Source organism: Pyrgilauda ruficollis, unplaced genomic scaffold (genome assembly GCF_017590135.1).
Source record: "Pyrgilauda ruficollis isolate IOZ18807 unplaced genomic scaffold, ASM1759013v1 scaffold57, whole genome shotgun sequence".
Lineage (NCBI taxonomy): Eukaryota > Metazoa > Chordata > Aves > Passeriformes > Passeridae > Pyrgilauda > Pyrgilauda ruficollis.
In genome coordinates, this window is record NW_024527377.1 from 3,970,417 (window position 1) to 3,996,143 (window position 25,727).

Consider the following 25,727-nt stretch of genomic DNA (forward strand, 5'->3'; position numbering starts at 1 on the left):
GGATTTCTTGATCTCGCTGCAGTGTACAAATAAACTATTGTAAGCAAGATACTGGAAGTAATTTCAGACTTCTGTTGGGAGCTATTGCATGTTTAGAATGCCTTTGCCTGTTGAACACCTGGTCAATACTGCTCCTTATTGCAAAAATAGCTTATACTCTGACATGGAAGATGTCATAGCTTAAGCATTGCTACTAGCTTGTTCTCAGGACTGTATTTTTATCAAGGAGCAGCTGCTATTTGACTCTCAGTCCTTTGAGATGAAGTATATGTAAATGGTTTCAATTCAGCTAATGTTTTGAGCACAACACAAGTCTAATTAATCTAATGGTTTTTTTATCTTAATATGCAAATTGCCTTAAACTCCCAAACAATCCCTGTGCATACATGTTCTTTCAAAGCATCAAAAAGTGAACTTGAGATCTGCTATCAGCTTTTAAATTGCATTATATTAAAGCTAATTGTAAATCTACATTTGCTTCTGCTAATTCTCCTGAAAAAGTCCTGTCTGCATGTTATGGCTTTTTTTGATACCATAGTGTATGCTTTAAATAATCACTACAATAAATGAAGACTTTCCAAAATGGATAGACAAGTTACTTTTTAATCCTATCCTGCTTTCTGGCTTGGGTACCTCAGTTTGACCTTAGAATTGCTCTTATTTTTAAAGTCTTGGAGGAAAAATACAGCTACCTGCTTATCCTCAGTGCATGAAGCATAGCTGTGGTTTTTAGAGTAGTGAAACTCCACCTGGCTGTAACCTGTGAGCTGTGTTTGGAACTGTTACAGGTCCTGAAGGTGTATTTGGGCCTTTTGTGTCTGTGCAGCCAAGGGTGGCAGCTCTTGACAAGGACGCTGAGCTTGGGGTGCTGTGTCTGACGAGGGGGGTGTGAGGCTGGCATGGCGGATCAGAACAAAACCCGTGGGCTGTGACACACAAGGCAGAAGTGCTGAGAGCAGCTTTCCTCCTGCAGCCAGGGCAGCTGTAGGTCAGGGTGCCTCTAACCCACTAACCCCTCCGTGCGTGTCCCTGGGTGTGCTCTCCCCTCGCTGGCTCTGCTCGGTACTGAATTGTCACAGCTTGAGCCTGTGACCTCTCTACTCCGTTATGAAGTCTGATTTTGCGATTGACTCCCGGACCTGAGGAGGGTTCCTTGCAAGTAGTGACTGCTTGTACACGTCCATGGTTTCCTCTGGCTCCTTCCTTACTCCTCCCTCACAAACTCAGCTCCTCCACCGAGGCTGTGGGTACAGACGTGGGGCTTGTGACTGCTCTGCTCATCCCAAACTGATGCTTAATACCCCTCTTGCCTCATGGTTTGTGAAAGGGGTTTTTGGTTGATTGGGTTTTTGTTTTGGTTTTTTTTTTTCGGTGTTGCTGGACACAACTACTGCGATTTCATGTCCATTTCAAACAGGTACTTGTAGAAGCAACTTGAAAAAAAAAATGTAAAAACTAATCAATAAAGAAACTTAAATCTGGTTGGCTTTCTTTGTTTAATTAGCAAAGCTGGATCAGTTTTCATCAGGGTGAGGGTGCGGTGACCCGTACCTCGCGGTTTTTGCCGCGGCAGGGCCGAGCGGGGCCTGCAGCGGTGCCCGGGACACGGGGCCGGGCCGGGCTCCGCTCCAGCAGCCCGCCCCCTGTCAATCACCTGCGGCTCCGCCTCCCGGCTCTTGATTGGCTGAGCCGCCGTCGCCCCGCCCCTCCCTACCTGTTCCTTTAAACCGCGTCGAGCGCCGCCCCCAGCTCGCCTCCGCTGCTTAATTCGCGCCTCCGCGCCCTTCTATTGGCTGCGAGGGGCGTCGGTCACGGCTCGTGACGCGCCGCGCGCCGTGACGTACCCCCCCACCCAGGAAGCTCCGCCCATTTATTCTCAACTCGGCTCTGGAGGGGAAAAACAATTTCAAGATGGCGGCGGCGCGGACAACAATGGGGGGCCGGGGGTCCGGGCCGGCCCGCGCCTGAGGGCGGCGGCGGGGGGAGCGCGGCGGGCTCCGCCGGGCCCCGCGAGGCGGGCAGGGCTGAGGGAGAGCGGGGCAGCGGAGCGGCGCCGAGCTCGGGGCAGAAGGAGGAAGTGAGGCGGGGGGGAGAGGAGCGGGCGCCGGGCCGGGCGGGGGGAAGACCCGGGGCGATCCCGGCGGGGAGCGCAGGTAAGGCCAGCGGGAGGGGCGGCGGCGGCCCCGCCATGGCGGGCGCCGGAGCGAGCAGCCGGTGAGCGGCGGCGGCCGCCCCTTCGCCGCCCGGCCCATGGTGCTGCCCCCCTGCCCCATGGCGGAGTTTGTGGTGCCGCGGCACAGCGCGGTGATGGAGCGGCTCCGCCGGCGCATCGAGCTCTGCCGGCGGCACCACAGCGCCTGCGAGTCCCGCTACCAGGCCGTGTCCCCGGAGCGCCTGGAGCTGGAGCGCCAGCAAACCTTCGCCCTGCACCAGCGCTGCCTGCAGGCCAAGGCCAAGCGGGCCGGCAAACACCGGCAGCCGCCCCCGGCGCCGCCGCCGCCCGCTCCCCCTCCGCCCGCCGCCGCCGCGGGGAGCGCCGAGAGGAGCGGAGCCAACGGGCTGGACGGCGAGGCGGCGAGCGCGGAGCAGCAGCACGGCCGCAGCAGCGCCCTGATCGCGGTAAGCGCCGCCCGGGGCCGGGTGCTGGGGCCGGGGAGGGACCGGCGGTCGTGCCCGGCTGGCACCGGGACCTCTCGTTTGGGGCTGCATGGGGGAAGGAAAACAAGCTGTCGCGGCTGCTGTGGTGGCCTGCGGTGCGAGGGCTGCTTTGCAGAGTAGCCTGTCTGCTGTGTTACAACTTCGCAGCCGGTAAGGGCTGTTTTGTTTTCGCTCGTCACCTCTGCACGCTGGAAGAGTATATAAAAACTGTGGCGTGGTGGGGTAGGGGTAGTGGCAGGATTTCTGTGGTGCTTAAATAATTCAGAGTAATTTGTGAATCATATTTCTGGCTAATTTACCTAAAATGCCCCTGCAGAAACTGTTAGAGGGGTATTAATACTGTGGTGCCTTTGGATTTTTGTTTGCTTGCTTGTGTCTTCGGTTTGGGGTGTCAGGGTTTTGTGGAGTCATTTGATAAGGATATGCTTATTACTGGGGGGGAGTTTTAAGACAATGTGTCTGTTAATTGTGGTTCATATTGGAAAGAATTTCAGTGGAAAGGCAGCTGCTTGTTTGCCGCTCACTCTAGTGGGTGTGAACACTATGAGAATCCCACTCCACCCATTAAAAACTGGCTTAGCTCAAAATCTTAATGTTTCTCTGGCTTCTCTAGCATTTCTGGTTGTCGGGACATATTCACATAGTCCTGTTTGTATATCAAGATAGCTATTGCTTAACTTATTCTGGGCCCTTTAAATATACTGCTGTGTGCTAATGTGTCAGTAATGTAGGTTAGTAGGATAACCTCTTAAAGGCTGCCTGTCCTAATACCTGTCTGTCTTAAAATCAGGTATCTTTAAATGGTGGCCTGCATGAAAATGATTCAGTAGCACTCTGAGTGTGTTTAAAAGGGGACACTGGGTTAAACAAAGATATTCCCAGGTTAATATATAGAGTAAATAATATTTTTAGGGTGCACTGTGTATTTGATTGGATTAGAAAGGAAGGAGGATATACTCCTCTCTGTCTTGGACCTCATTTACTGTTTATAAAATAGAATCACGATAGAGCTTTTATGTGTGCTTGAGTGTCCAGGACATAATGTGAAATACTGAAACACGGGGTTTATCGATGTCATCTTTACTGTGACCAGCACTAGGCAGCCTGGGTGCAGTTTGTAGTCTTTACAAGATGAACTGAAAGTGTTACTTGACTGAATTGTTTCTGTTCTTGCTAATACACCTATGAGACTCGAGGACTTGCTGACTGTTGAGAAGACTGAGGTCCTTGTGACACAGTTAGAGCACTTCAGAGGGCTGCTACAGAAGAGTACTTGAGGAAGAGGGGAAACCTTGAGCATTCCTGACACTGATTCTACAAAACTTTACAGTTAGCTGTTGTTTAGCAGACTGATCTTGAATGTAAACTTGTGTCAAAACAAAAATTACTCAAACTTGTTTCTTATTATCTAAAACTTTGGTGGAGGTTCTGTTTATTTCCTGCTGGGCTCTTGGGCTTTTTGCATATGGGGCTCTACCCCTTAATAATGTGTATTTTCATTACACTCCAGGCTCTTTAGCATGTCAAATCCTGTTGCTTAAACTGCCACCACACGACTTCATATTGATCTTCTGAAAGAGAGATCTCTCTAATTCATTGGTGTTGTTTCTCTTAAATCACTTTGGATGTGGATTTGATCTAATTAGCATCCATTATAATGAGGGCTCTCAACAGCAGCAGGTTCTGAAGTGCACTGCACATCTTGGGGGAAGCCCTTGTACAGGAAGCTGCTGCCAGTGGCCAATTTACACAACAGAAGAGGGGTTTAGTGTATGAATGACTCTTCCTTGGGCTGGCCTGCTGTTTCCTTCCTAGGATCCATGACTGTGAGCTTAATTGCAGCTGCTGATTCATCACCTTGTTACTGGGGTATAAAGTTGGTTTGCTTAGTAATTCAAGTCTTGGAAAAAAAACACAACAACAACATCACCTCTGCTGCTAATTTAATTCCTCTGGCCCAAAAGGTCCCTCTCTAGGTTGGTATTTTACCTCTACCCACTATGTTGCTATTATCAAGACCAAGCATGTGCTTTGAATGGGAAGGATATGGGCTTGATTTCCAGTGTTCAATAAAGTTTGGATGAACACCAGAACTATCTTTTAAAACGTCCTGGACACATCCTTTCTAAAGAATGCTGCTAGCTCAGTGCAACATGCATTATATCAGCTGTTGCTGCTGCAACAGTCCATATTTTTCTGTGAAGCTGCACATCAATCTGCTCTTGAAAATTGGTACTTTATGTTGACTGTTAATGAAGCATTTATTTTGGTCCCTGAAGGAGAGAGCAGTTCATGTAAGGGTGAAGGCTTTTGTGAGGTCTTGTAGCAGTAGGACATGAAGCTGCATTGCCCCAGCTATGGACAGAGTGGGCACTGCCAGGTGCTGTGCTGCAGAGCACCCTCTGTAAATCCACAATAGTAACAAGAGGGTGGCACCACCACTTCTTCCTTGGTGTCTTGTGTGATTTGTCACGTGGACAAAATCAGATATTTTCTCTTCCATTACTCTTTTCTCTGGTTTAGAGCCTGGAGTTAGATGGATCTTGCTTACAGACAGAAGTAAGGGGTAGATTCTTCCTTGTTTTCTTACTAAGCAGCTGTAAAATTTGAGCTACAGAAACTGAGAGAATACGGCGTTGATACAGAAATACCTTGGATTATTTGTGCATCCTGTAGGCCTGACTTTCATTTGAGAAAAATGTTGAAAAACCTTCTAGCTTCCTACTTCTAAAAAACTTCCAGACCATTATTTAATGGGAAATCCAAATGTTGACATCTACTTCCCATTTCTGTTGTTTAACATGACATTATTAAGGCTGTGTTCAAAGTAGAAGATGCTTGATGTTTGGATAACGTGTTTGCTATGTTCATCTTCCATTTTTGAGAAACGGGGAAGTTGGAAAGAGATGGGGCTTGTCTCCTAGAACATTGTTTTCTCTGCCCGGTTCTGATACATGAAAGTTCATCAAATGATGGTGTTTAAATTCTCTGCAAGAGAAGGGTTGGCTTCCTTACATTTCTGTGGTAGGCAATAAGGCAGTGTATGGCTGGGCTGAACAGAAGGCGTTTCATTGACATGTGAATGAGGAGAACGGCAAAGATCTGGATTTTCATCTCCACTCCTTGTTTTATGATGTGGTGTCTTGGAAGGAGAGCTGCTCCCTGTTTCTTACTGGGTTTTTTCCCCCACCTGAGAGCAGTTGTTGTGCAGAGAGCTTGCTTTGTCTAGGACTGCCACAAAACCACAAACAGTATTTCTGGAATGAGCACAGAAGTCGAGTCAGTGGCCTGTCTTGAGAAGGCTTTGTGTTAAAGCTGAAGAGCAGCATTTATTTGGGAGTGATAGATGTTTTGCATTAATATTAGTTAAATACTAAATTAAGCAAAGGCACCACTAAACAGTTTTAAATGAAATTGAAGTCCAAGGAGAGCAATGCAGTGTTTCTTGGTTGAAAGACCTGAAGTAATAAATTAAAGGGAATAGATTGCCTATAGTGTACTGGCAAGTGTTAATGACGTTCCTCTAACAAAGCTCAGGCTGGTGCTCTAACAGTTCAGAAGACCTCATTTTTGTGTAAGCTGTGGTGTAGGGGTGTTAAATTGTGAAATTATGTTTTACCACAAAGATAGCAAATTATTTACATGTTATTTATATATAGCCATGGTGCAGTGTAGTCTTGCCACCATTGTTTGTTTTTGCTGACAAGTCTGATAGTTTGTTGCCCAACAACTCAGACAGGTTTTTCTTTGTCTCCTTTTAATTCTCTGTGAGGTATTGTTTTATGTTTGAAACATTTCCCTTACCAGATTAGTTAGATATGCAGTGATGTTTCCTAAGTTGTAAGGATCTGGGAGTGACTGGGCTGCTGCTGCTGCTGTTTAAGTTCAAGTGAGGTGGAGGATCCGGCATTGCAGCTGAAGGCACAGGAGTTTTTTTGATTCAGCAGAACAATTCCTGTAGCAGAAGCTGCCCCTTGTGACTAATGCAGGCTTGGGATATTTATAGACATGCCTATCCACAGCCCTTCTTCACTCCAGCAGGCAGTCACCCAAATACAAAAGTCTGCTGGAATTGAAGTAAAAATTAAAACGAGTCCAGCAGTTTGGTTCTGACAGCACAGTGGAATGCAGGAACACATTGGGTAATAAAATGCTTTCCTTGCAGGGGGAATGCAACTTTGGAAGCTGAGAGTAGATGCACAGTAAAGGGGGAGCTCTTACTGTGGTGTGTAGTTTTCTATCCAAAATTCATACACTACAGTGTCTGGTATTTGCATTGTTATTCCACCTTAAGGAGTTGTCATCTTTGTTGCTCTTGTCCTTAGTGAGGCAGGAGAGGAGAATCAGTGTCTGTAGAGCACCTACTGTGAACTCTGGTACATGGGAGCTTATCTGTGCTGCAATACTGCCACTTCCATGGCAGAAAAATTGATGTATTCTGATTTGGTTTCCCCTTCTAGCTGAGAATGCCAGGAGCCATATTGGAGCTAGTTTTTTATTATGCTTGTAGTCTAATACAGCAGTTCTTCTTTGAAAATGTCCAGCATTGTGTTTCTCTTGCTAGTATATCAGAACAAGTTCTGGTAGACTTAATTCTGATATTGAAATGGTAAATTAATTTTAAATAAAATACAAAATATTAAAGCTCTACTGAATCCTGTAAGAATGTTTAAATCTCTGTAACAGATACTTTAAAAAGCTAAATAAGAACATTACAGAGCCTGAAAGACACACTATGAGTACCAGATTTTTAAGGAGTTTCTTTTCTGCTGTGTTTCTGAGGTGGTTTGTTTGTTTTTTTGTTTTTTAATGAAACCTGCATACAGTTTTGTATATATATATGTATCTATATATATCCATGTGTTACATGTATGTACCATCTCCAGTTATAGGTCTCAAAGTATAGCAAAGTACTGGATTTTTGCAAAGGGACTTTAGCTGACTGTCTTCAGTTCAGCTGTTCAGAATGGTAGAGGGTTTTTTGCTTTCAAGCAAATAATGTGATCTAAGCTTTCATGCCTGTTAAGTTCTAATGCATTGAAATGTCATTGGTTTCAGATTATTATCTAAATCTAGTTTCAGGTATTAAGTCCACACCAAAATAGTCAACACAAAAACAAGGAAACAAAAAAACCTGAACAAAAAAACCAACAAAACCAATCAGAACAACTTTGTACCAGTGTTTTGATCAGTGATTCATGCCCCTTTCCACCAAGGCCGTAAGAGAGCACTGCTCTGGCCTCTGAAGTTTTGAACTCTGCCAGTGCTAAAAGACAAGCAATAAATTAAGTTTTCAAGCTTTTCTGGTTTCTTGTTGGGCTTCTGATGTAGTTCTTGGACAGCTTTTATGAAATCAGTCAATTTGCCCCTGCAGTGAGACCACAGTAGGGCTGAGCACCATTGTGGTAAAACTGGTGGGTTTAAGACAGCGATTGAATACATCAAAATGCTTTTTGTGTTCTCCATTTTCTGCTGGAAGCTTTGTCATTTGTCTGGGCGTGCATCCATCTCTGGCATTGCAGGCCTGTGTCCTTGTCAGTGTGTGAGTTACATGGCCAGAGGCTGCTGTGTTGGACACCTTTTGTTGTCAGGGATGCCACCTGGGTTTTGTCAGCTTGTGTTCTCTGCGTGAGGAATGCACAGTTGAGCATGTGTGCTCCTGCCAAGGAAATGTTTATGGCCATCATGAGGACTGTGTGTTCTGCTCACGTGAATAAAATGCAGCTCAGGTGATGGAGGAAGTGCAGCCTGTGGCCCTCAGTGGCTCTTTGACAAACTCTCTGTCCTGTCCTGGGCAAAAGACCAAAGCCAGCTCACATCCCCTGCCTTGCACTGACCCTATATTGGTATAAATACTTCAGATAAATGCTTTTGGGGTAATATTTTTAGGCATAGCTAGATAGCAGTGATCTAGAAAGTTCATCTTTTGTTGGAAAATTGAATAGGCTGAGAAAATGAGAGGACACTTCTATATCTGATCTTGTGACAGTGGAAATGATCGGCTCAGTGTTACATATAAAATTGGTTGATTCTGCTAAGGAAACCATGGACAGCGTACTGGAGGAAAACTGTGCCTTACAGGATGGTAATGAACAAAAAAATTAAAGCTGAAGGGATTTTCTTAGCAAGTAGCAAGCTATTCTTTACTTCATCCATGTGTTGGTTGGTTTTTTCATGAGTTTTGGCAGAAGAGAACAGGTTTTTCTTGCCTTGAGAACTCTGTTGGAGCAACTTGATATGTAGATAGCTTGCAGTCTGACTTGTATCTCACATGCAGCTTGTTATTTTTCCTCTCAGACCAGATTATTTGGATAGACACAGACAAACTGGGGAGGAACTTAATCTCCCTTTTTTCACCAAAGGAATACAGTTTTAGGTGAAAGGAGGATTTTGTCCCAAGCAACTTACAGTCAAAATGTCTCCAAGGATCAGATATCTGAGTGTTATGACTGTTAAAATCCATAGAGATCTGAGAGTTCCTGAGCTGGATATTAGGGGGTCTGTGTCTTTTCCTAGACTGCAGTGAGTGTAGCTCACAAAACGAAGCCATTATTTTGATGTAAGTTTTCAGGGAGTAGGGTTTTTCCCTAACTATGTAGAATTAAGGAGGACCCATTCCCAAACTTTGAGTAATTTGACTCATCATATAACCTTGGACAAGTTACTCATCCACCGTGAGCTTCAGTTTTCATGGTGGGAGTATGAAGTAAACAATGGGAAGCACTGAAAGCCAAATGTTGTGATAGAGCTGAGGTTTTTTGCTCTCTGTTGTTTTGTCTTTTTACAAAAAAAGTAAATTTCCTTTATTTTTTCAAGTTGGTATTTGAAAAATTCACTAGAGAGCTGCTACTCCAAGCTAAGGACCTGATGTTCAAATTAAGAGATTTCAAGTTCCAGCCTCGTCTCCAGATGTACACCTCACCTCATCCTACTCAGTCTTCTGCTGATCTTGCTATTCTGCTGCTATTTCCATGAGCCATCTAGAAGATCACAGTCTCCAGGGAAGCTGGAGTCTGTTCCACAGATAAAAATAAGGCTTTGCTGTTACCTATGCAAGCATTAAACAAATAGTGGGGTTTTTTGCTGTTACCTGTGCAGGAATTAAACAGATGGGCTGGGGTTTCTTTACCCCCAAAGATCAGCTCACTGTAGATGGTTAAAAAAAATAGGAACAATTAACTGTGAACCAGTCCTTCTGTCTGTAAATCAAAGAATGCTGTTGCTCAGGCAAGTGTGTAAAATTCTTCTGATAATTTATGCTGGCCCTACATCCAGCCTCTTGCTTGAATGCTGAGATCTTGAGGTTTCTCGTTTATCCTTGGATGAGAGTTTTCCTCAGGGGTTAGTGGACTGCCTTGTGAGCACTGTAGGTAATATGAAAAGAACCATAGTTATCTTGAGGTTTGTTTGGTGAGCTGCTTTCCTGCCATCTGAGAGGGCTGTTGTTCAGTGACCCCACACCTCAGACGGGTGGCTCTTGGTGGAGATTCCTGTCGAGTGTCCTGCTGAGATGTACCGGGGTGTCTCACCCAGGCTGGGAGCTGATGGCAGTTCCCTCTTCAAGCTCCCTACGCTGTTGGAGCAGCGTCTCTGCCCTGCAGGTTTGTCTGCGTTGGTGGAGCGTTCCAGCACCAGCAAAGCTCAAATTTTTTTACAGAATGCACCTGAGGGAAGGAAAAGTTTATAGTCACCTTTGATGTGTGCAGGAATTCTGTTTTCAGATGCTTTTGAGGTCAATAGAAAGAACTTGATATTTGCAAGAATGCTGGCAAGAAGGAGAAGTTGAACAAAGGTGCTCTGGCTGTGAAGCTGCTGCTGTAGCCGCTGGTCGCTTCTAGGTGGCACCACGAGAAAGAGAATCTGTGCCTTCACCATCTGTGAGAGGCCAACTGTGGAGCTGCTTGGGGCTCTGGTGGTCAGAGCAGCTGGCAAATACTTCAGGAGAAAAGAGGAAAGGAATGAACTTGCTCTGCTGTGATAGAGCTGGCTGAACTCTGAATTGCGTTTTCCACAAGTGTGAAGCAATGGTCGCTAAGTGACAAATTGGCTTTGCTTCAGTGCCAGAAGTGTGATTGTGTACAAAATTTATATACACAGTTCTTCTCTAAAAGATATTATTACAAGAGAATGACTCGGTTTTTTCTAAATATTTAAATGTGGGACTGCTTTATAAATATTGAAATGTGAGACTTTCATAAAATAGTCTAATGGAGCAATTATACTGTATGTGTACATAGATCAAATAGAATACAGGTTTTTACTCTCATCTGAAATTTGATTCTTAAAATTATTTAATGTTTTTCTCCTTTTGAATAGGAGAAATCATAACATATTCCAGTTCACAGCCATTTTTCAACTTCTTGTTGTCAGAGTATATGGCAGCTTCTGGTTTTGTCTGAAGGAGGGGGTGTCTGTTTAAAGTAGTACGTGTTTTTTGAAAAATTTCTGTAAGGATTATAGTGAGGAAGTAATCTCATGTGCTGACTTGTAAAACAAAATGTTACCAAAACAAAGATGCAATCTTTGACTTTTTTTTCTGAAATGCTTTGTTCAGAGCAAGACAATGTTCTGGTAAGAAATAAAAATCCAGATCTGTGTAACATAGAACTACATAACTAAAATATTCCTTTTATTTTTCAGCAGCTCCATGAGACTGTGAAAAGAAAGCTTGATAGTGCTGCTTCCCCTCAGAATGGAGACCAGCAGAATGGCTATGGTGATGTGTTTTCTGTGTCCAAGAAACTGCGTCGTGAGGATGGTCTGGGAGTGAGTGGTTCTTCCAATGGAATGCCCCCTGTGTCTCCACTTCATCACCTTGACAAGAAATCTGGTACTGGTGATACCTTACAACTTAATGGGAAACATCCAATGGGGCTCGATGGCATCAGCAAGAAGTGTCTTCCAGATTCCAGCCTGCAGATGAATGGAGGTGGTGATGCTGATGATTCATTTCCTCTGAGTTTGAACAAAGAGCTGAAGCAGGAGCCTGTAGATGAGCTTCCCTGTATGAATCCTGTAGCAGGGGGTTCTATATCTCAGAATAACTTGATGCCTGATCTTAATCTAAATGAGCAAGAATGGAAGGAACTTATTGAGGAGCTCAATAGATCAGTGCCTGATGAAGACATGAAGGATCTCTTTAATGACGACTTTGAAGACAAAAAAGATGCAGATTCTTCAAATTCAGCTGCACAGACTCCATTACCACAAGATATTAACATAAAGACTGAGTTTTCCCCAGCACCCTTTGAACAAGAACAGCTGGGATCTCCCCAGGTTAGACCTACTTCTTCAGGTTCAGCATTTATTGGTGCTGCTTCTGTACCTGTAAGTGCCGCTTCTACAACGGTTGTTAGTTCTCAGGCTATGTTCCAGCCTCCCAGTCAGTCAATGACTGAAAATCCTAATCAGCCCCTGATGCAGGCATCAAACCACTCTCAGAACATCCAGAGGCCTGTGTTGTTACCTGGGAAGTGTGCAGGAAGTGCCAAAGAAATGTCTTCTGCTCATCAACTTCAGCAGATTGCTGCCAAGCAGAAGAGAGATCAGATGTTGCAGAACCAGCAACAAGCTTCACAAGTCCACCAAACAAATCAGATGTCAACGTGGCAACAGCCTGGGCCTTCCCATAGTCCACTGGCTGTCCCATATACCATGGAAAATCCTACTAGCCCATCGGTTTATCAGCCAGACTTCAACAATCAGAAACTCATGATGCCTAATTTGGGCAATAAAAGCTCCCCAAGAGCTGGAGGCAATTACCATGTGAACATTTTGGGTCATCAGCAAAACAGCTTGAGCCAGAACCCTGTGAACAGTCAAAGCTCTATGCTGGACTATGGGAACACCAAACCTCTTTCCCATTACAAAGCAGAGTGTGAGCAGGGGGTGGCAGTGCCTGGGCAGAACAAGACTCCCATGCTGGCGTACATCCAGCAGCGCCAGCAGCCACCACTGTCCCACGTAGGTGACGACCAAAATGGGATGATCCTGTTGAAACCCAAGCCTGGAAACATCGCCTACCGACTGCCACATGGTCAGGTGAATGTCCTGAGTTACCTTTGCTCAGTAGCAGATTTAAGGTTGTTGGGTAGGTAAGGCTGGAGTGCAGATTCCTTGGTATAGTTTCAAATGTTTTCATTGATTTTAAAGAGAAAAATCCTATATACAAGAATCTTAGACAAGAATCATGAGGTCTTTTTTTCCACTGGGGACAGTTGTTAATACTGGGTTCTAGGTCATGTAACGTGTGATTTGCAGCTTAATATACTTTGTGGGCAACAAATTATGTCGTGCTTCACAGAAGCTTCTACTTACAAAGATAAATAGATGCTTTGTAAACTTTTGACTAAAATAACTTGTATAAAACTGTAGTGTTACACAGTGTTCTCAAAGAATCTTTGATTTCTTTACCTTGTTTTTAGTCCCTACTTGTGTCAGAGTTGGCTTACTATTAAAAGACCTACTTTTGCAGAGAGGTGGAAGTGGGGGCTGCATTCCTGATTTCTTGGGTGTTCCGTGGAGCCCTTTCAGTTCTATGGATTTTTATTGGTTAAGTCTCTGGGCATTGGGAAAGCATGGCATAGGAGAGAAATATATCATTAAGAATGAATAATGGTAATGTTTGTTTGCTTGAAGCATATGCTTCAGGTTTTCCTGTAACAGAAAATTCCAGATGGTGCTCCTTTGCCTTGTATAGAACTGTTACTACAGGTATGCTGCAGGTGAAAATTTCTGCAGTAGTGGGTGGAAGTATGGACTCATTGGATTCTGTAACATGTACCTGCAATGCACATACAAGAGGGCTTGTTGAAAAGAAAAGGTATTTGATTAAAGTTTCTCCAGCAAAAACTGTTTGAGATCCAACTCTAGTCATATGTTCCCTCAACAAAACAGAAAACCTGTGAAAAAGCTCTGATTAGTGTGTGATAAAGACCACACCGGTGTACAAATAGAAATTTGAGATCAATGTGTGCTTCCTAAAAAAAATGAATCTCTTTGAAAGCTGGCAGAAGTAACAGTCTAACAGCATTTTGATGGAAGAACAGTAGAGATGATTGTGTGTGTCACATCTCCCCCTCACTGAAAAATATGAGGATGACCTTGTGTGCACACTGCCACACTTGCACTGAACTAACAGAAATACTGATGAAAGCTTTTGGAGAATTTCTCAAAAGTTTGCACACAGAACAACTTAGTGCAGCGTTCCTTGTATTTGGCTGGCGAGTCCTTATGAAACTGAAAAGTGAGAACCAGCAGCCAAACCCATTAGCTGAATGCTTATATTAAACATAACATTTGTTTAAGTAGAGATGAGGCTGAACTGTGCTTTAAAATGATGAAAACTGTCAAATTTCAAAGGGATTTACTGGTACTAAGAGGGCAGTATAAGCTCTTGAATGTTCCATGTTGTTTTTGCTTATCCCAAATTCCAGTCTTAAAAAAAATTACAAAAAATGCTGACTTAAGAAAAATTAATAATATCAGACTTATCTCTAGTAGTATTTTTGTCTGTGGTGTATGGTGATGGTTGGATTGCTGGAAAAATACTTTAAGACCCATTTTGACCAGTGGAAGCCTTCTCCCCTTCACCTGCAAATAGTAAATTCTGTGATACTAAGAAAAAGCAACTTTAGGTTGGGAGACATAAACACTTGCAGAATGAAATGTTGACAGAGTAGGCAGGATTTCAGTAAATGCTTTGTATTACAAAAATATAAAATGTAGTGTTTGAAAAACTGCTACCAAAATTAACTGAAGCTGGAGTGCTTGAAGAGCAGTTTGTAAGTGCCTGAAAAACAGCACACAGAGCTATACTGACCTGTTTGAGCTGGAAATTGGGAAGAACTTGGAGACTGGAGTTAAAGCCTCTATTCTTAAATGTTGTGGAGCTTCTGACCCTAACTCCAAACTGGCAGTTCTGTGTCTGGCACTGTACAGATGTGAAGAAGTTACTGCATTTCTGTAACTTTTGTCACTTTTCCTATGTTCTGCAGGATCAGAACCCTGCTCCTACTGTTCCTCGTGTTCCTGTTTCGGTCCCAGGCCCTGGGGTGGGTGCCCAGGCTCCAAATGTCTCCATGGCAGGTAACCACAGCAACTCAGCTTATCAGCAGCAAGCAGCAGTGATGAAGCAACACCAAATGCTGATGGACCAGCAGAAACAGAGAGAGCAGCAACAAAAGCATCTGCTCATGGAGCAACAGAAGCAGCAATTCCTAATGGAACAGAGGCAGCAGCATTTGCTGGCAGAACAGGTGAGAGGGGCTATCTATCTGTTTTTTAATTTGTGTTGCTTTGCTTTGGTCATGAAATAGCATTTGATGTTTTAGAATCAGAGAATAGTTTGGGAAAGACCTTAAAAATCACCTCAGTTCCAGCTCCTCTGCCATGGGCAGGGACACCTTCCACTAGACCAGGTTGCTCCAAGCTCCATCCAACCTGGCCTTGAAACATTTCCAGGGATGGGGCAGCCACAGCTTCTGTGGACAGCCTGTTCCAATGCCTCACCACACTCACAGTAAATAATTTCTTCCTAATATCTAATCTGAACCTAACCTCCTCCAGATGGAGGTCTTAGATTCCCCATTGCTCTGTCACTTCATGCTCTTTTGAGACAACTTCCCCCTCCAGCCATCTTATAAGCCCCATTTAGATACTGAAAAGTGCTCTAAGGTCTCCCTGAATCATCTGTCCATCAGAAGCTTTAAGAAGGAAGGAAATTATAGTCTCCTCTGAACTGAAAATGTATGACAGCCCATTTTATGGGGAAGGCTGTAGTAGAACATGCAGGATTGTGGAGCTATGGCTGTGCCAAGTCCTAGCTAATGGGTCTTTTGTCACCTGGAGATGTCCTGATGAAATTGAGGTCTCAATAGAGGTGACAGAAAAACCCCCTCAGTTCTGAAGCCACTGTAGACAAAACTTAGTAATGTGGTTGGCAGTGTATGAGTGTTGCTAAAGATAAGTTTTTGATATTTCAGTTAAAACAATTTGGACTAAGGGAATACTGTGGGGGAATTATATTATTAAAGACTGAACAAAAATGCCCAAATCATCAATAAAATCACATCTTCTCTATGAGTTATGTGATCTGTAAGCTTAGAATAGTTTAGTAAATTAATCAGTCTTTGGTGACTTGTATGTTAATATCAAATATCAAAGATGAGTAATCATTACTCTCCAGAATGTTAACAAACAGGTATTCTTTGAGAGCAGGTGGGGAGAAAGGAAGTATGGGGTGTGACCTGTTTGTGCTTTTGCATGTCTGGTGGATGGTGATTATTAGAGCTTTGTTAGGGCCCTTAGAGCTGTGGCCCGGTAGGTTTCCTTAGAACAATAACGAACCTGACAGGTGTCAGACCTCTCTGAACAGTGGGGAGGTGATAAGTAGCATATCTCAAACATAGCATTAAAATATTATTTTCCTATCTGTTTGCTTCCGTTTTGCCAGTACATGTTGCTGCAGTAAATACCAGTATTATGAAAATACTTCACTTGTGTCCTAGTTGTGGTAACTACAGTTAACTTCTGTAATTTCCATTTTTCTATAGTGATGTTGGGACTCTGGTCCCAAATAAAAGGAGTGGCTTTGGCTTGGAGCTGAACAGCTTTAGACACTGCATTTGCCACATTTATTGGCCTTATGCTGCCTAATCAAGCTAGGTCTTGTTAGCATTCTGATTTGATACTTGTTCCTTTGGATACACATGATACTGGATGTAGTTTTACAAAAAGATTTCTGAATCTGCTGATGTCTGCTTTGCAGGAAACTTGTAGTTTCAGGTAGCTCCAGTGCCATTCCCTGCCACTATAAATTTATTTTCACTTGGCATTCTGTGTATTTTTTCTTTTTCTTCTCCAGGCCAGGTTCTGCAGTTCTTGGTTTCTCTCAGAGCTATGGCATCTCTTGTTGGCTTCTGTGGTCAGCCTCTTTCAGGTCTGACTGGTCCTGCAAGCAGCAGGCCCTCTGTCAAGCAGCCTGCCCTCTTCATTCCTGTGCGTGTCTCAACAGCTTTGCAGCTGGAGACATTTGGGAAGGGTGGTAGTGATTTGTATCTGGTGCTTGTTACTTTGCAGTCTCTTCTGTAAAGGCTTCTGCCTTGTGTCTTTACCCCAATACTCTTGGAAGGAACTTGCTGTCCCCTGCTGTGCTCTGTGTAACTTTTTGGATAAGTAGGTAGTTGTGCATTGTATCGCTACTTGATTAGGTCAGAGTTTCAGTCTGGCCGAAGGTATCTATGGAAGGAGTCAGAAATGCTGTACCTGATACATTTCATATTGTAAAAGCAGCCAGGTGGCTGTTAACACTGTCAAAATCCGAGCCTACTGTCACTACAGCTACATTCCCCTCAAGAGTTTAAATTTCATTTTCCCCCAAAGTTTCCTAATAGAAAATTTGCTTGGTTTATTTTTCAAATGGTTTGAGCATAAAATAGGTGTGGGTTGAATCTGCTTTTATTTTAAAGAGGTGCAATTATTTTGTGCCACGAGTAGGGTTTGTTTCAGTTGATCAGTGAGTTGCTAAGAAAGTGGTTTGAAACAATGGTTGCAAAACCTGTATGACTTCTATTATGGACTTAGTTCTGCAGTTTTTCATAACCTTCTAGGAAAACCTGTGATATATGAGAATATGGATTTGTGTGTATCTTTTCATGTTTGTAGACAAGGACTAGAAAATATTTACGTGTTCAGTTTTTGCTATTTCTTACTTGAACTTTTATTGATTTCTAAAGAGAGGTCTAAAATATATTGATTTGGAAATAAAGACAAAAAAAAAAAGTGGAGTTTTTTATACACTCACTTTTACTCTTTTTGTATCTGTACCTCTTTTTGTCTTTAGAGTATTGCTAAAAATGCCTGTTGATGATGTTACTGATTAGGAGACTAGCATCTCAGATTTTCAATCTCTGAAAGGCTCACACATGCAGTGCAGTAACTCTTGCAGTACATGCTGTTGTCTCTGAGGTCCTGGTCGTGTCACTCATCAGATTAAACTGACTGTGTTTGAGCCTTGAGAACAAAGTCTGAAGTGACTGTAGGGCTGCAGAAGCCCCTTTGATTACCAGCTGTGCATAAAAGTATGCAGACAACTTGTTTTTCTCCAAGCTAGCCCTTGGAAAAAGCTTGATCTGTTTTCAAACAACCTTGCATTGGACTTTTTTTAGGAGAAGCAGCGGCAGCAGCAGGAGCAGCAGCTGCAGCGGCACCTGACGCGGCCTCCTCCCCAGTACCAGGATCAGCCACAGAACCCATACCAGCAGCAGGTTGGGCAGTTCACAGGTGAGTAAACATGGCAGTTGGAACAATAGCAGAAAAAATACCAGGAGTGAAAAACAAGGTGTCTTCAAATTTCCTGGATCGGATAGCTTTTAATTAATTTATTACATGTCACTGTGCCTTAAAAGCTCTTGACCTATACTCTGACTCAGTTACAAATTAACAGCTTCCCTGGTTGCGGGTATCTGGGACAACTTAAGCTTCTGATTCTTAATGTTGTTTGGGAAATGAGTAAAATTTTTAAGTACCTTCATTGTTCTGTAGGCCTTTTTTATACTTCTATTTCATTGTGCAGGCTGGGAATTCTCTCTGTCTTTGATATATTAAGATTCAGAGGGTTTTTTTCTGAAGCCTGACATCACTACTGCCTGTATCTATCGCAGGCCCTCATTAAAGAAAGATAAGTGGTGTGTTATTTCTCTCATTTCTAGGATGAGTTTAAAAGTCTCTAACATTTTTATCCCTTCTACCTTTAAATGGGAATGCAATTTGAATTCTCTTGATTACATGTGAAGTGTCCTGTGTGGGGTTTTTTGTGTGAGAAGCAGCTTAGTATGTCTGTAGTGTATTAATTCTGTTAAATTTCCCTTCAATTTGTTTTCTTACTCTCCGTGTTCCTGCAGAAATAAATACTGAAGGGGTAAGATGCAAATGGAAATGTAATACCCTCACCCTGACAGTGTTTGTGCCTGTGCAGTGTCAAGTGCAGCTACAACTGGATTTTGTTACTTAACTGAAAAACTCAATGCCAGTACAAAAGGATTGTGTGCTAACACAGGCATCAGGAGCATCCTTCAGCTGTAGCACTGAAACGTGTTTTATCTTGCCACCTTTCTACAGAAAGATAGGCATACAACTGTTAGAAATAGAGTAGGTTTTGCTATGTAAGACTCTTCCCCCACCCATCCATTCCTTCAACGCTGATGTTTTTATTATGTACTTTGTTGATAATTAATTCAATATAATTTGAATTCATTTTTGATAATTCTGTTTTTATTCAGATAGAATGTTAGTAATAATGGAGATCCAGTATTCCTCAGCTATCATAAAATATGAAAAAATTCTGCAGCTTACTTTTAGAGAAATTATTAGTGTAGGTAGGCTCCCCTGGCCGACTACAAGGAGTGGGGGGGATGTTACATGCACTACACTTTACACAGCTTTTCTGCTTTTTTTGCCTCACACAGGGGGCTGTTTCTTCTACAAGAAGAAATTTTGAACTCAGAATTTGCAATAACAAAGGACCGTATTTGGTTTGCTGAGAAGACATTTTTCCAAATCACCTTGCTTGGCTGTCAGCACTGCATATTAACATAGTGAATACTTGACTGTGAAAATCCAAAAGATACTTGACCAAAAATTTTTGAATTAAATATTTCTGTATTAGATAAATAGAAGATATTCCTGGAATTGGGAAAATGCAGAACTGCCAACTCTGCCGTTGTATGATAAAAGATGCACTCTTGTTTATGCATGGGATGACTGACAGTGTGTGTGTGTGTGTGTGCAGTAAGAGGTATTTTTAACAGCTTAGTAAATTGTGCATGCACTTCAAAGTATATGTGTTTACCTCTGTTCACAAAGAAATATCAGAGTCCTGCCTTTAAAGTCATAATTTTTTTAAAATTAGTGATGCTGAACTCTTAGAAGTGGTATTCAGATTTTTTTAGGACATTGGCATATCTGTGTTTGAGATCAAGGTGAGGTGCTAACTGGAGCCACAGTTGACACTCTTTAATTAAACTCCTGCTCTCTGTGTGTTGCTTGCAGAGGTCAATTTATACAAATGCAGCTGCATCTCTCTTGTGGGTTATTGTGCCTACAAGCCTGACTTGGCTCTGGTTGAACCTGAGGTATTTAATGAACAAAATATTTCTTTGTATTTCAGGGTCATCTTCAGCCATGCCCGGGGTCAGTAATTTAGGACAGTCCAGCTCCGGCAGTCCTCGGCTGTTTCCTCAGAGCCAGAATATGATTCCGATGGGACCTGGACACGCTCCTGTTGCTCCGCTGCAGTCAGGCTCCAGCCAGCAGGAGCGGGGGGTGTCTCAGTACCCCAGCATGCAGAACATGCAGCGTGGGGGGCTGTACAACCTGGCAGGTGGCATGAGCCAGATGGTTGCCCAGCACACGACTCCGAGTGCCAACGGACAGACCGCGATGCAGAGACAGGGCAGCTTGGGCCAGGGCGCTGCCGTTCCTGCTGCCTACGGGCAGAACACCTTACCAAACTCAAATATTTCTCAGCAGCACAATAAAGGTGCACTGAATGCAACCTTATCTAAGCCACAGATGGCCAGAGTACCAGCCGCTATGGGGGCTCAAAATCCATCTTGGCAACACCAAGGTATCCCTAATATTAACAACCAGACACAAGCAAACAGTGGCTTGGGACCATTTACTGCCAACTCCTCTTTCCACATGCAGCAGACACATCTAAAGATGTCCAACCAGCAGTTTGCCCAGGGAATGCCTCAGGTAAGCCTAAGCACCAGCAGGCCCATGACCTCGATGAACGCTGCCGTCTCTGGGCAGATGCTGTCGTCCTCTTTGGGAGCGCAGCCGCGGACAAACGCACCCGCACAGCAGCAGGTACCCGCACAGCAAGTCCTGCCTGGCATCAACCAGACTGTTCCAGACCTGAATGCTTTCAACCAGAACCCAAATCAGCAAATTCCCAACAGAGGAAACCTGCACTGTAGCCAAGGGTACCCTGTGAGGACGACCAGTCAGGAGCTGCCTTTTGCCTACAGCAGCCAGTCAGGCAATAATGGACTTCAGAACTTAACTGGTGACACAGATCTGATAGACTCTTTGCTGAAAAACAGGACTTCAGAGGAGTGGATGAATGATTTGGATGAGTTGTTAGGAACTCATTAAAATGGGGCTGGGACCGGGGGTTCTACTTTTTTAATTATTTCATGAGATATAAACAACTCTTGGACCAAAAAACCTGTGGCATTGAGGAGACTTGCAGGCATTAGAGGTAAATGGTTGGGAAAAAGACTGGAGCTGCTTCTCACTGAGTGTTGACACGTGGTCACGGCGCACCAAGCAGGTCTGCAGGAGGAGTGCGCTTTGGCTGCGGTCTCTGAGGAGTCGCACACTTGAACAGGTCAAAAAATACTGTGTCCTGGCCAGCCTTCCAGAAATCTCACTTGCAGTGTTCTAAGACTAAATATTTTAATTATTTAAAAACAAAACAAAAATTCCACAGAACTAGTGCAGAAAGAACGCAAATAGTTGCACAAATTGTGTTTAGGGCTTAGTCTGCAGCTATTACTTGCAATAATTATTTGTTCATAGCTTGACATGCTGTTATAGTACTGTCCATCAAACTTCTGATACTTGTTTGAGAAGAGGCTGTATGCAACTGAGTATGCTTGCAAAATGTTTGGAATTGTTTCTTTTCCCCATTGCTGAAGCATGTGCCTGTACTCTCAGTAAGCAAGTGATACTTCACAGTAAATATTTCTAGATGCTGGTAATAGATGAGAAAAAGTATTAAAATCTGGCCAGTTAGTCTAGATAGTCATCCTCATAGATTGTAGTCTTTTAAGCTGCAGTTTGCACTCTGTTGTAGAGAGGCACAGTTCTTGGCTTGTACCTTGCTGTGTTTAAAGGGGGAATTTCTAATGGGAGAACTTTTAAACTATAGTAGGTTTAACATGAATTGTAAAGCCATTTACTTTGCACCTGTTTCTTCATAACTTATTTCCAAAGGTAGTTGTATTTAAATGAAGGCTTTGCTTCATGACAGCTCATCTAGTTTTCTTTGTTGTAAAAAGTAAAACTAACCTTTGAGAACAGTTCATCCCCCGAAGTTAGCAATGAGCACAAGACTTTGTCACTTCAGGATAAAAATGAGGAAAAAAGAATTTGGCTGGGAGGTGGAAAGTCCTTATTAGCAATAATAGCACAGGCAGCCTGGGAGAATACTTGTATCAGGGTTGCTCCAATGTGGAAGTCTCCCCTTTTAAATGCTTTGGTTTTTTTTAATACTGGCTTACAAGTTTGATAATCTTTCTATAGACTGGTGGATTTACTTTTTTAATATCCCTTGAAGCAGATGCTGTTCTTCAGCTCAGCCCAAGGAGACCCCTTATCCATAAGTTGGGGTTGGTCCCAGAAAGGACAAAAACCACAATGGGAACAGTAAATGTTCCAAAGTCCTTACTCTACCAAAAAAATCCCTTATCCACCAACAAACCACCTTGCCTTAATGTTTATTTTAAAATGAAAATAAAGTTGAAAGCTTTTGTTTTAAATGCACAAATACCTCTTCCCTTTCTAAATCCACTTTCTTGGAAAACTCCTCTAAACTTTCTAACCAAACCCAGCATTGTGATTTAAAAGCAATTTCCTTCAACACAGACTGGCTTCTCCAGGAGTTTTCTGCATTACAGAATTGTGAGAGAGGGTTTTTTTCCAGAGGGGGTGAAGGGAAGGGAAAGATATCATTGGTTTCAGAGAAGGAAAATATTTTACTGTATCTGCAGCTCCTTTATGAGACAATTTGCACTTTTGAAAACTGCTTTTTTAACACTAATACTTTAACCCTTTCCAAATATGCATGGAACATGGTTTGTCCAGCACACTTAGCTAGTGTGGATGAATTCCGCTCTGTTGATCAGATTTGCTATTTTATCATGTTGAACTGTTGATGAAAGATGTGCATTGATCAGTGGATCCCACCTCTAAACAGTGAATAAAACTTCACTGAAGCAGACTTAATCCCTCATAGAGCTTTTGAAAAGATAACATAAAGATTGTCTTTGGATGGGAAGACGAAGGTGTTGGTGACTTTGGTTGTTGACACTTCTGATATTTTCTAGAATAAGTAGTTGAGATGCAAATAACTGAGCTAGCTTTTCTCATACTGGCAATCTAAGAAAAGAGCTAGTGAGCTTGGTTTACTGTTAAGTTAAACCAAAAACTGGTCCAAGGTAAGTGTCATTAGAAGAGTATAGATATAAACTAGCAATGTCAGGGGAAGGAGTGTTTGCTGTATTTTTAATTTTAAGGGTTAACTTTGCACCAGTGTGCCTTCCCTTCCTGTCGGGGGTGCTTGGGACCTCAGTTTCAAGTGACATCCTTCCATGTCACTGGTTTTTTTCTCCCCCTTACAAACACTTAACAGAAATAACAGGGTAGTAGGATTCAGCTTTTCTTTCTCCCTGTTTAGGTTGTGGTGAAATCTGCTCTGTTTTCAAGTAGATTTTGCACACAGACTTGGTTCTGAATAAGTTAAAATACAATCCATCCAGTTGTGATTTCTTAATTGGAGGAAAAGAACATCTGCTGTTTGCATTATTACTACCAAAAAGGCAATCCAGCGAAATGTCCAGGAAAAGGCAGGTGTGCTCTTTCCTCCACTGTTTCTGGAAGCTAAGGTGGATATTGCTCTGCTTGACCAGAGGGTTTGTTCAGGAATTTATCTGGGTTTGATGACAGGGCCTTTTCATGGTACTGTTGGAGTACAGTTAGGTGTGATTCTAGACAAACTGGCTTACAATGCCTGTTGGTGTCTGTGCGAACAGGATCCAAACAGCCCCTGGCTCTGGCTTTGGTCCCTGTGCACAGAGCAGGGTGCCACTGGAACAAGATTGGAACAGTTCAATGGAAATGAAAATACGGTTTTGATGTACATGGGTGCATGGGCAGGGCTGGGCTCTGCCCTGGTGCCCTGTAATGTGTCACTGGCTGTGTCTGCACTCGGGCTTTCCATTTGCTGCAGCTTCAGAGCAATAAAACCAATCTCCCCTGAACTGAACCCAGCCGGCCGCCCATGGCTTTATTTATAAACTGCGGTTTTGGTTGGGCAGGCAAGGTGAGAGTGTCACTGTGCAACATCCACTGCCTTCCAAAAACCACGATCCAATTGAAAAGGGTGCTCAAAATTTTGTTATACACATTTCCTTTGTGTAAATAAATGTTTACAATTTTATATTAAAGATTTGAATAAGAGTTAGATCTTCTGACTGTATATTTTTTACTTTTTATAGATTTTAAAACTATAATTCTTTATATATGTGTTTGGGGGGTATTATGGTAAGTTTTATGCTTGTAAATGGAGAACAGTTGAATTTGATGCTAACCTTTATGAATTTTTGTCATTGAAATGTATAAAGAGTCCATTAATCCCCTTATTCTTTTACTACAATTACTGGTGCACACCAAAAAGAAATCCTTCACTTCTGTTTTATCATTATAAAATAAATATTTTGCTAGTGTATTAAATATACATGGTGTGACTTTATACATTTGCATGAGCCTAGCAGAGTTCAGCATTGTCGTTCTTAGTGAGGTGGTTTCTTCCCTTCATCCCAACATACAGTTTTTGCTCAGCCTATTTGTTACAAAGGCTCAAATTCTGCTGCTGTGTCTTACAATTCTTATGGTTTCAGAAAGTCCATTTAAGCAGGCCAGAACTGGATAAAGGCGCCTTAGAAAATGTAACTTTGAAAATCAGGCTTTATGCTACTCCCACTGCTTCCGGGCTTTGGGTTTTTTTTTTGGAATGCATTGTAGACCTTAAGCTGGGAAATTCAACCTCAATTCAACCACCTCAGTGCAGAGGTGGTTGTTAATAGTGAAAAAGATGTTAATAACGACCTCACATGTGCAAAATTGTGGAGTTCCAAAATATGCCAAATCCCTCAGAATAACAGCCTCTAGAGGTTCAAACTGGTTTCCTCAAGACTTGTCTGATGCAGGCACATGGCACACACAAGAATCCAGCTGAGACGTGGGACACGTGCAGGAGCTGAGGTTTCTGAGCAAGGAACAAAGTGCTGGCAGCAGCGTGTGTGGAGGTCTTGGCTTCAGGCTGCTGAAGTCCCACAGCCACTGCCCAGCTTCAGACACTGGTGGCTCATTCTGTAAGCTTTGCAGTTGGTGTCATTGTGCAGTTGTGGTTTTAGCCCCTGGCTTACCAGAGTGTGTTTTTAATGTATTCCTACTCTACAAGTTTTGTGTTCTGTTTGGAAGAGAAGGAGACCTGTAACTTCAGAAGTTTATAAAGAACCAAGTGTAGCAATCAACAGCAGTACCAGAATCAGCTGCTTTTAGCCCATGGGGAAACATGAAGTTACATAAATTTTTGCTTTATTGTTTCATTAAAAATGCTCCATTTTGGTTATTGTTAAGTGAAACAAATTTCCCAAACCACCCCCCACTGAAATGACATCTGTGGCTTTCAGAAGATTTTAAGGAGTCAGTGGCAGCTTGTCACAAACCTTTGCTCAGAATCTGATTTTTATTTTCTTGATGCCAGTGTTTTTCCTGACAGTAATGGAAATCTGTAATGAAAGTTTTCTCAAGCCTACATTGTTTGTTGAAATATGTTGTAAGGAGACCCCAGTGGCATTTCCCCTCTGACTTTTATATTGGACACAACAGATGAAATCTTTGGTCACCAGTAGGTTCAGTTAAGGTTAACTTTTAGGTTTTAGTTCTATTTCTTCTGAGTCTGCTGTACCTTGGAGGCTGAAGTCACATCATATGAGTGGTTTTTAGAGAAAGGGAGTGGTTTCACTATTCTACATGTGTGGTTATATATAAAAAGTGTAACATATTTGATTTTTTTTTTATTTGATATTTGATTGATTAACTGAATTTTCAACTTGATGAGCTGTCACAATAGGGTTTTGAAGCAATGAAGAGCCAAACTGGAAAAAAATCTTGCTGTGTCCCTCTTGGGAGAGATTTGTACATGCCCAAATTCTGTAGTGAGGGTTTGTGTGTATGACTCAACAGAGAGAACTGCAATGGCTCAGCCACCAACATTA

At 42.8% G+C, this 25,727-nt stretch overlaps 1 protein-coding gene across 2 annotated transcripts; it reads left to right on the plus strand.

Annotated features, from left to right (window-relative positions):
- The first annotated feature begins 1,887 nt into the window (after positions 1–1,887).
- Positions 1,888–23,904, plus strand: MAML1 (mastermind like transcriptional coactivator 1). Of its 2 annotated transcripts, none has more exons than XM_041481906.1 (5): positions 1,888–2,619; positions 11,299–12,699; positions 14,655–14,915; positions 17,826–17,940; positions 19,826–23,904. In XM_041481906.1, exons 1-5 carry the CDS (start codon positions 2,251–2,253, stop codon positions 20,815–20,817), a joined length of 3,138 nt encoding a protein of 1,045 aa, XP_041337840.1. In that variant the 5' UTR covers positions 1,888–2,250; the 3' UTR covers positions 20,818–23,904. The 2 variants fall into 2 exon arrangements, with proteins under 2 accessions (XP_041337840.1, XP_041337841.1); XM_041481907.1 differs by having other exon boundaries at positions 11,302–12,699.
- The last annotated feature ends 1,823 nt before the right edge of the window (positions 23,905–25,727 follow it).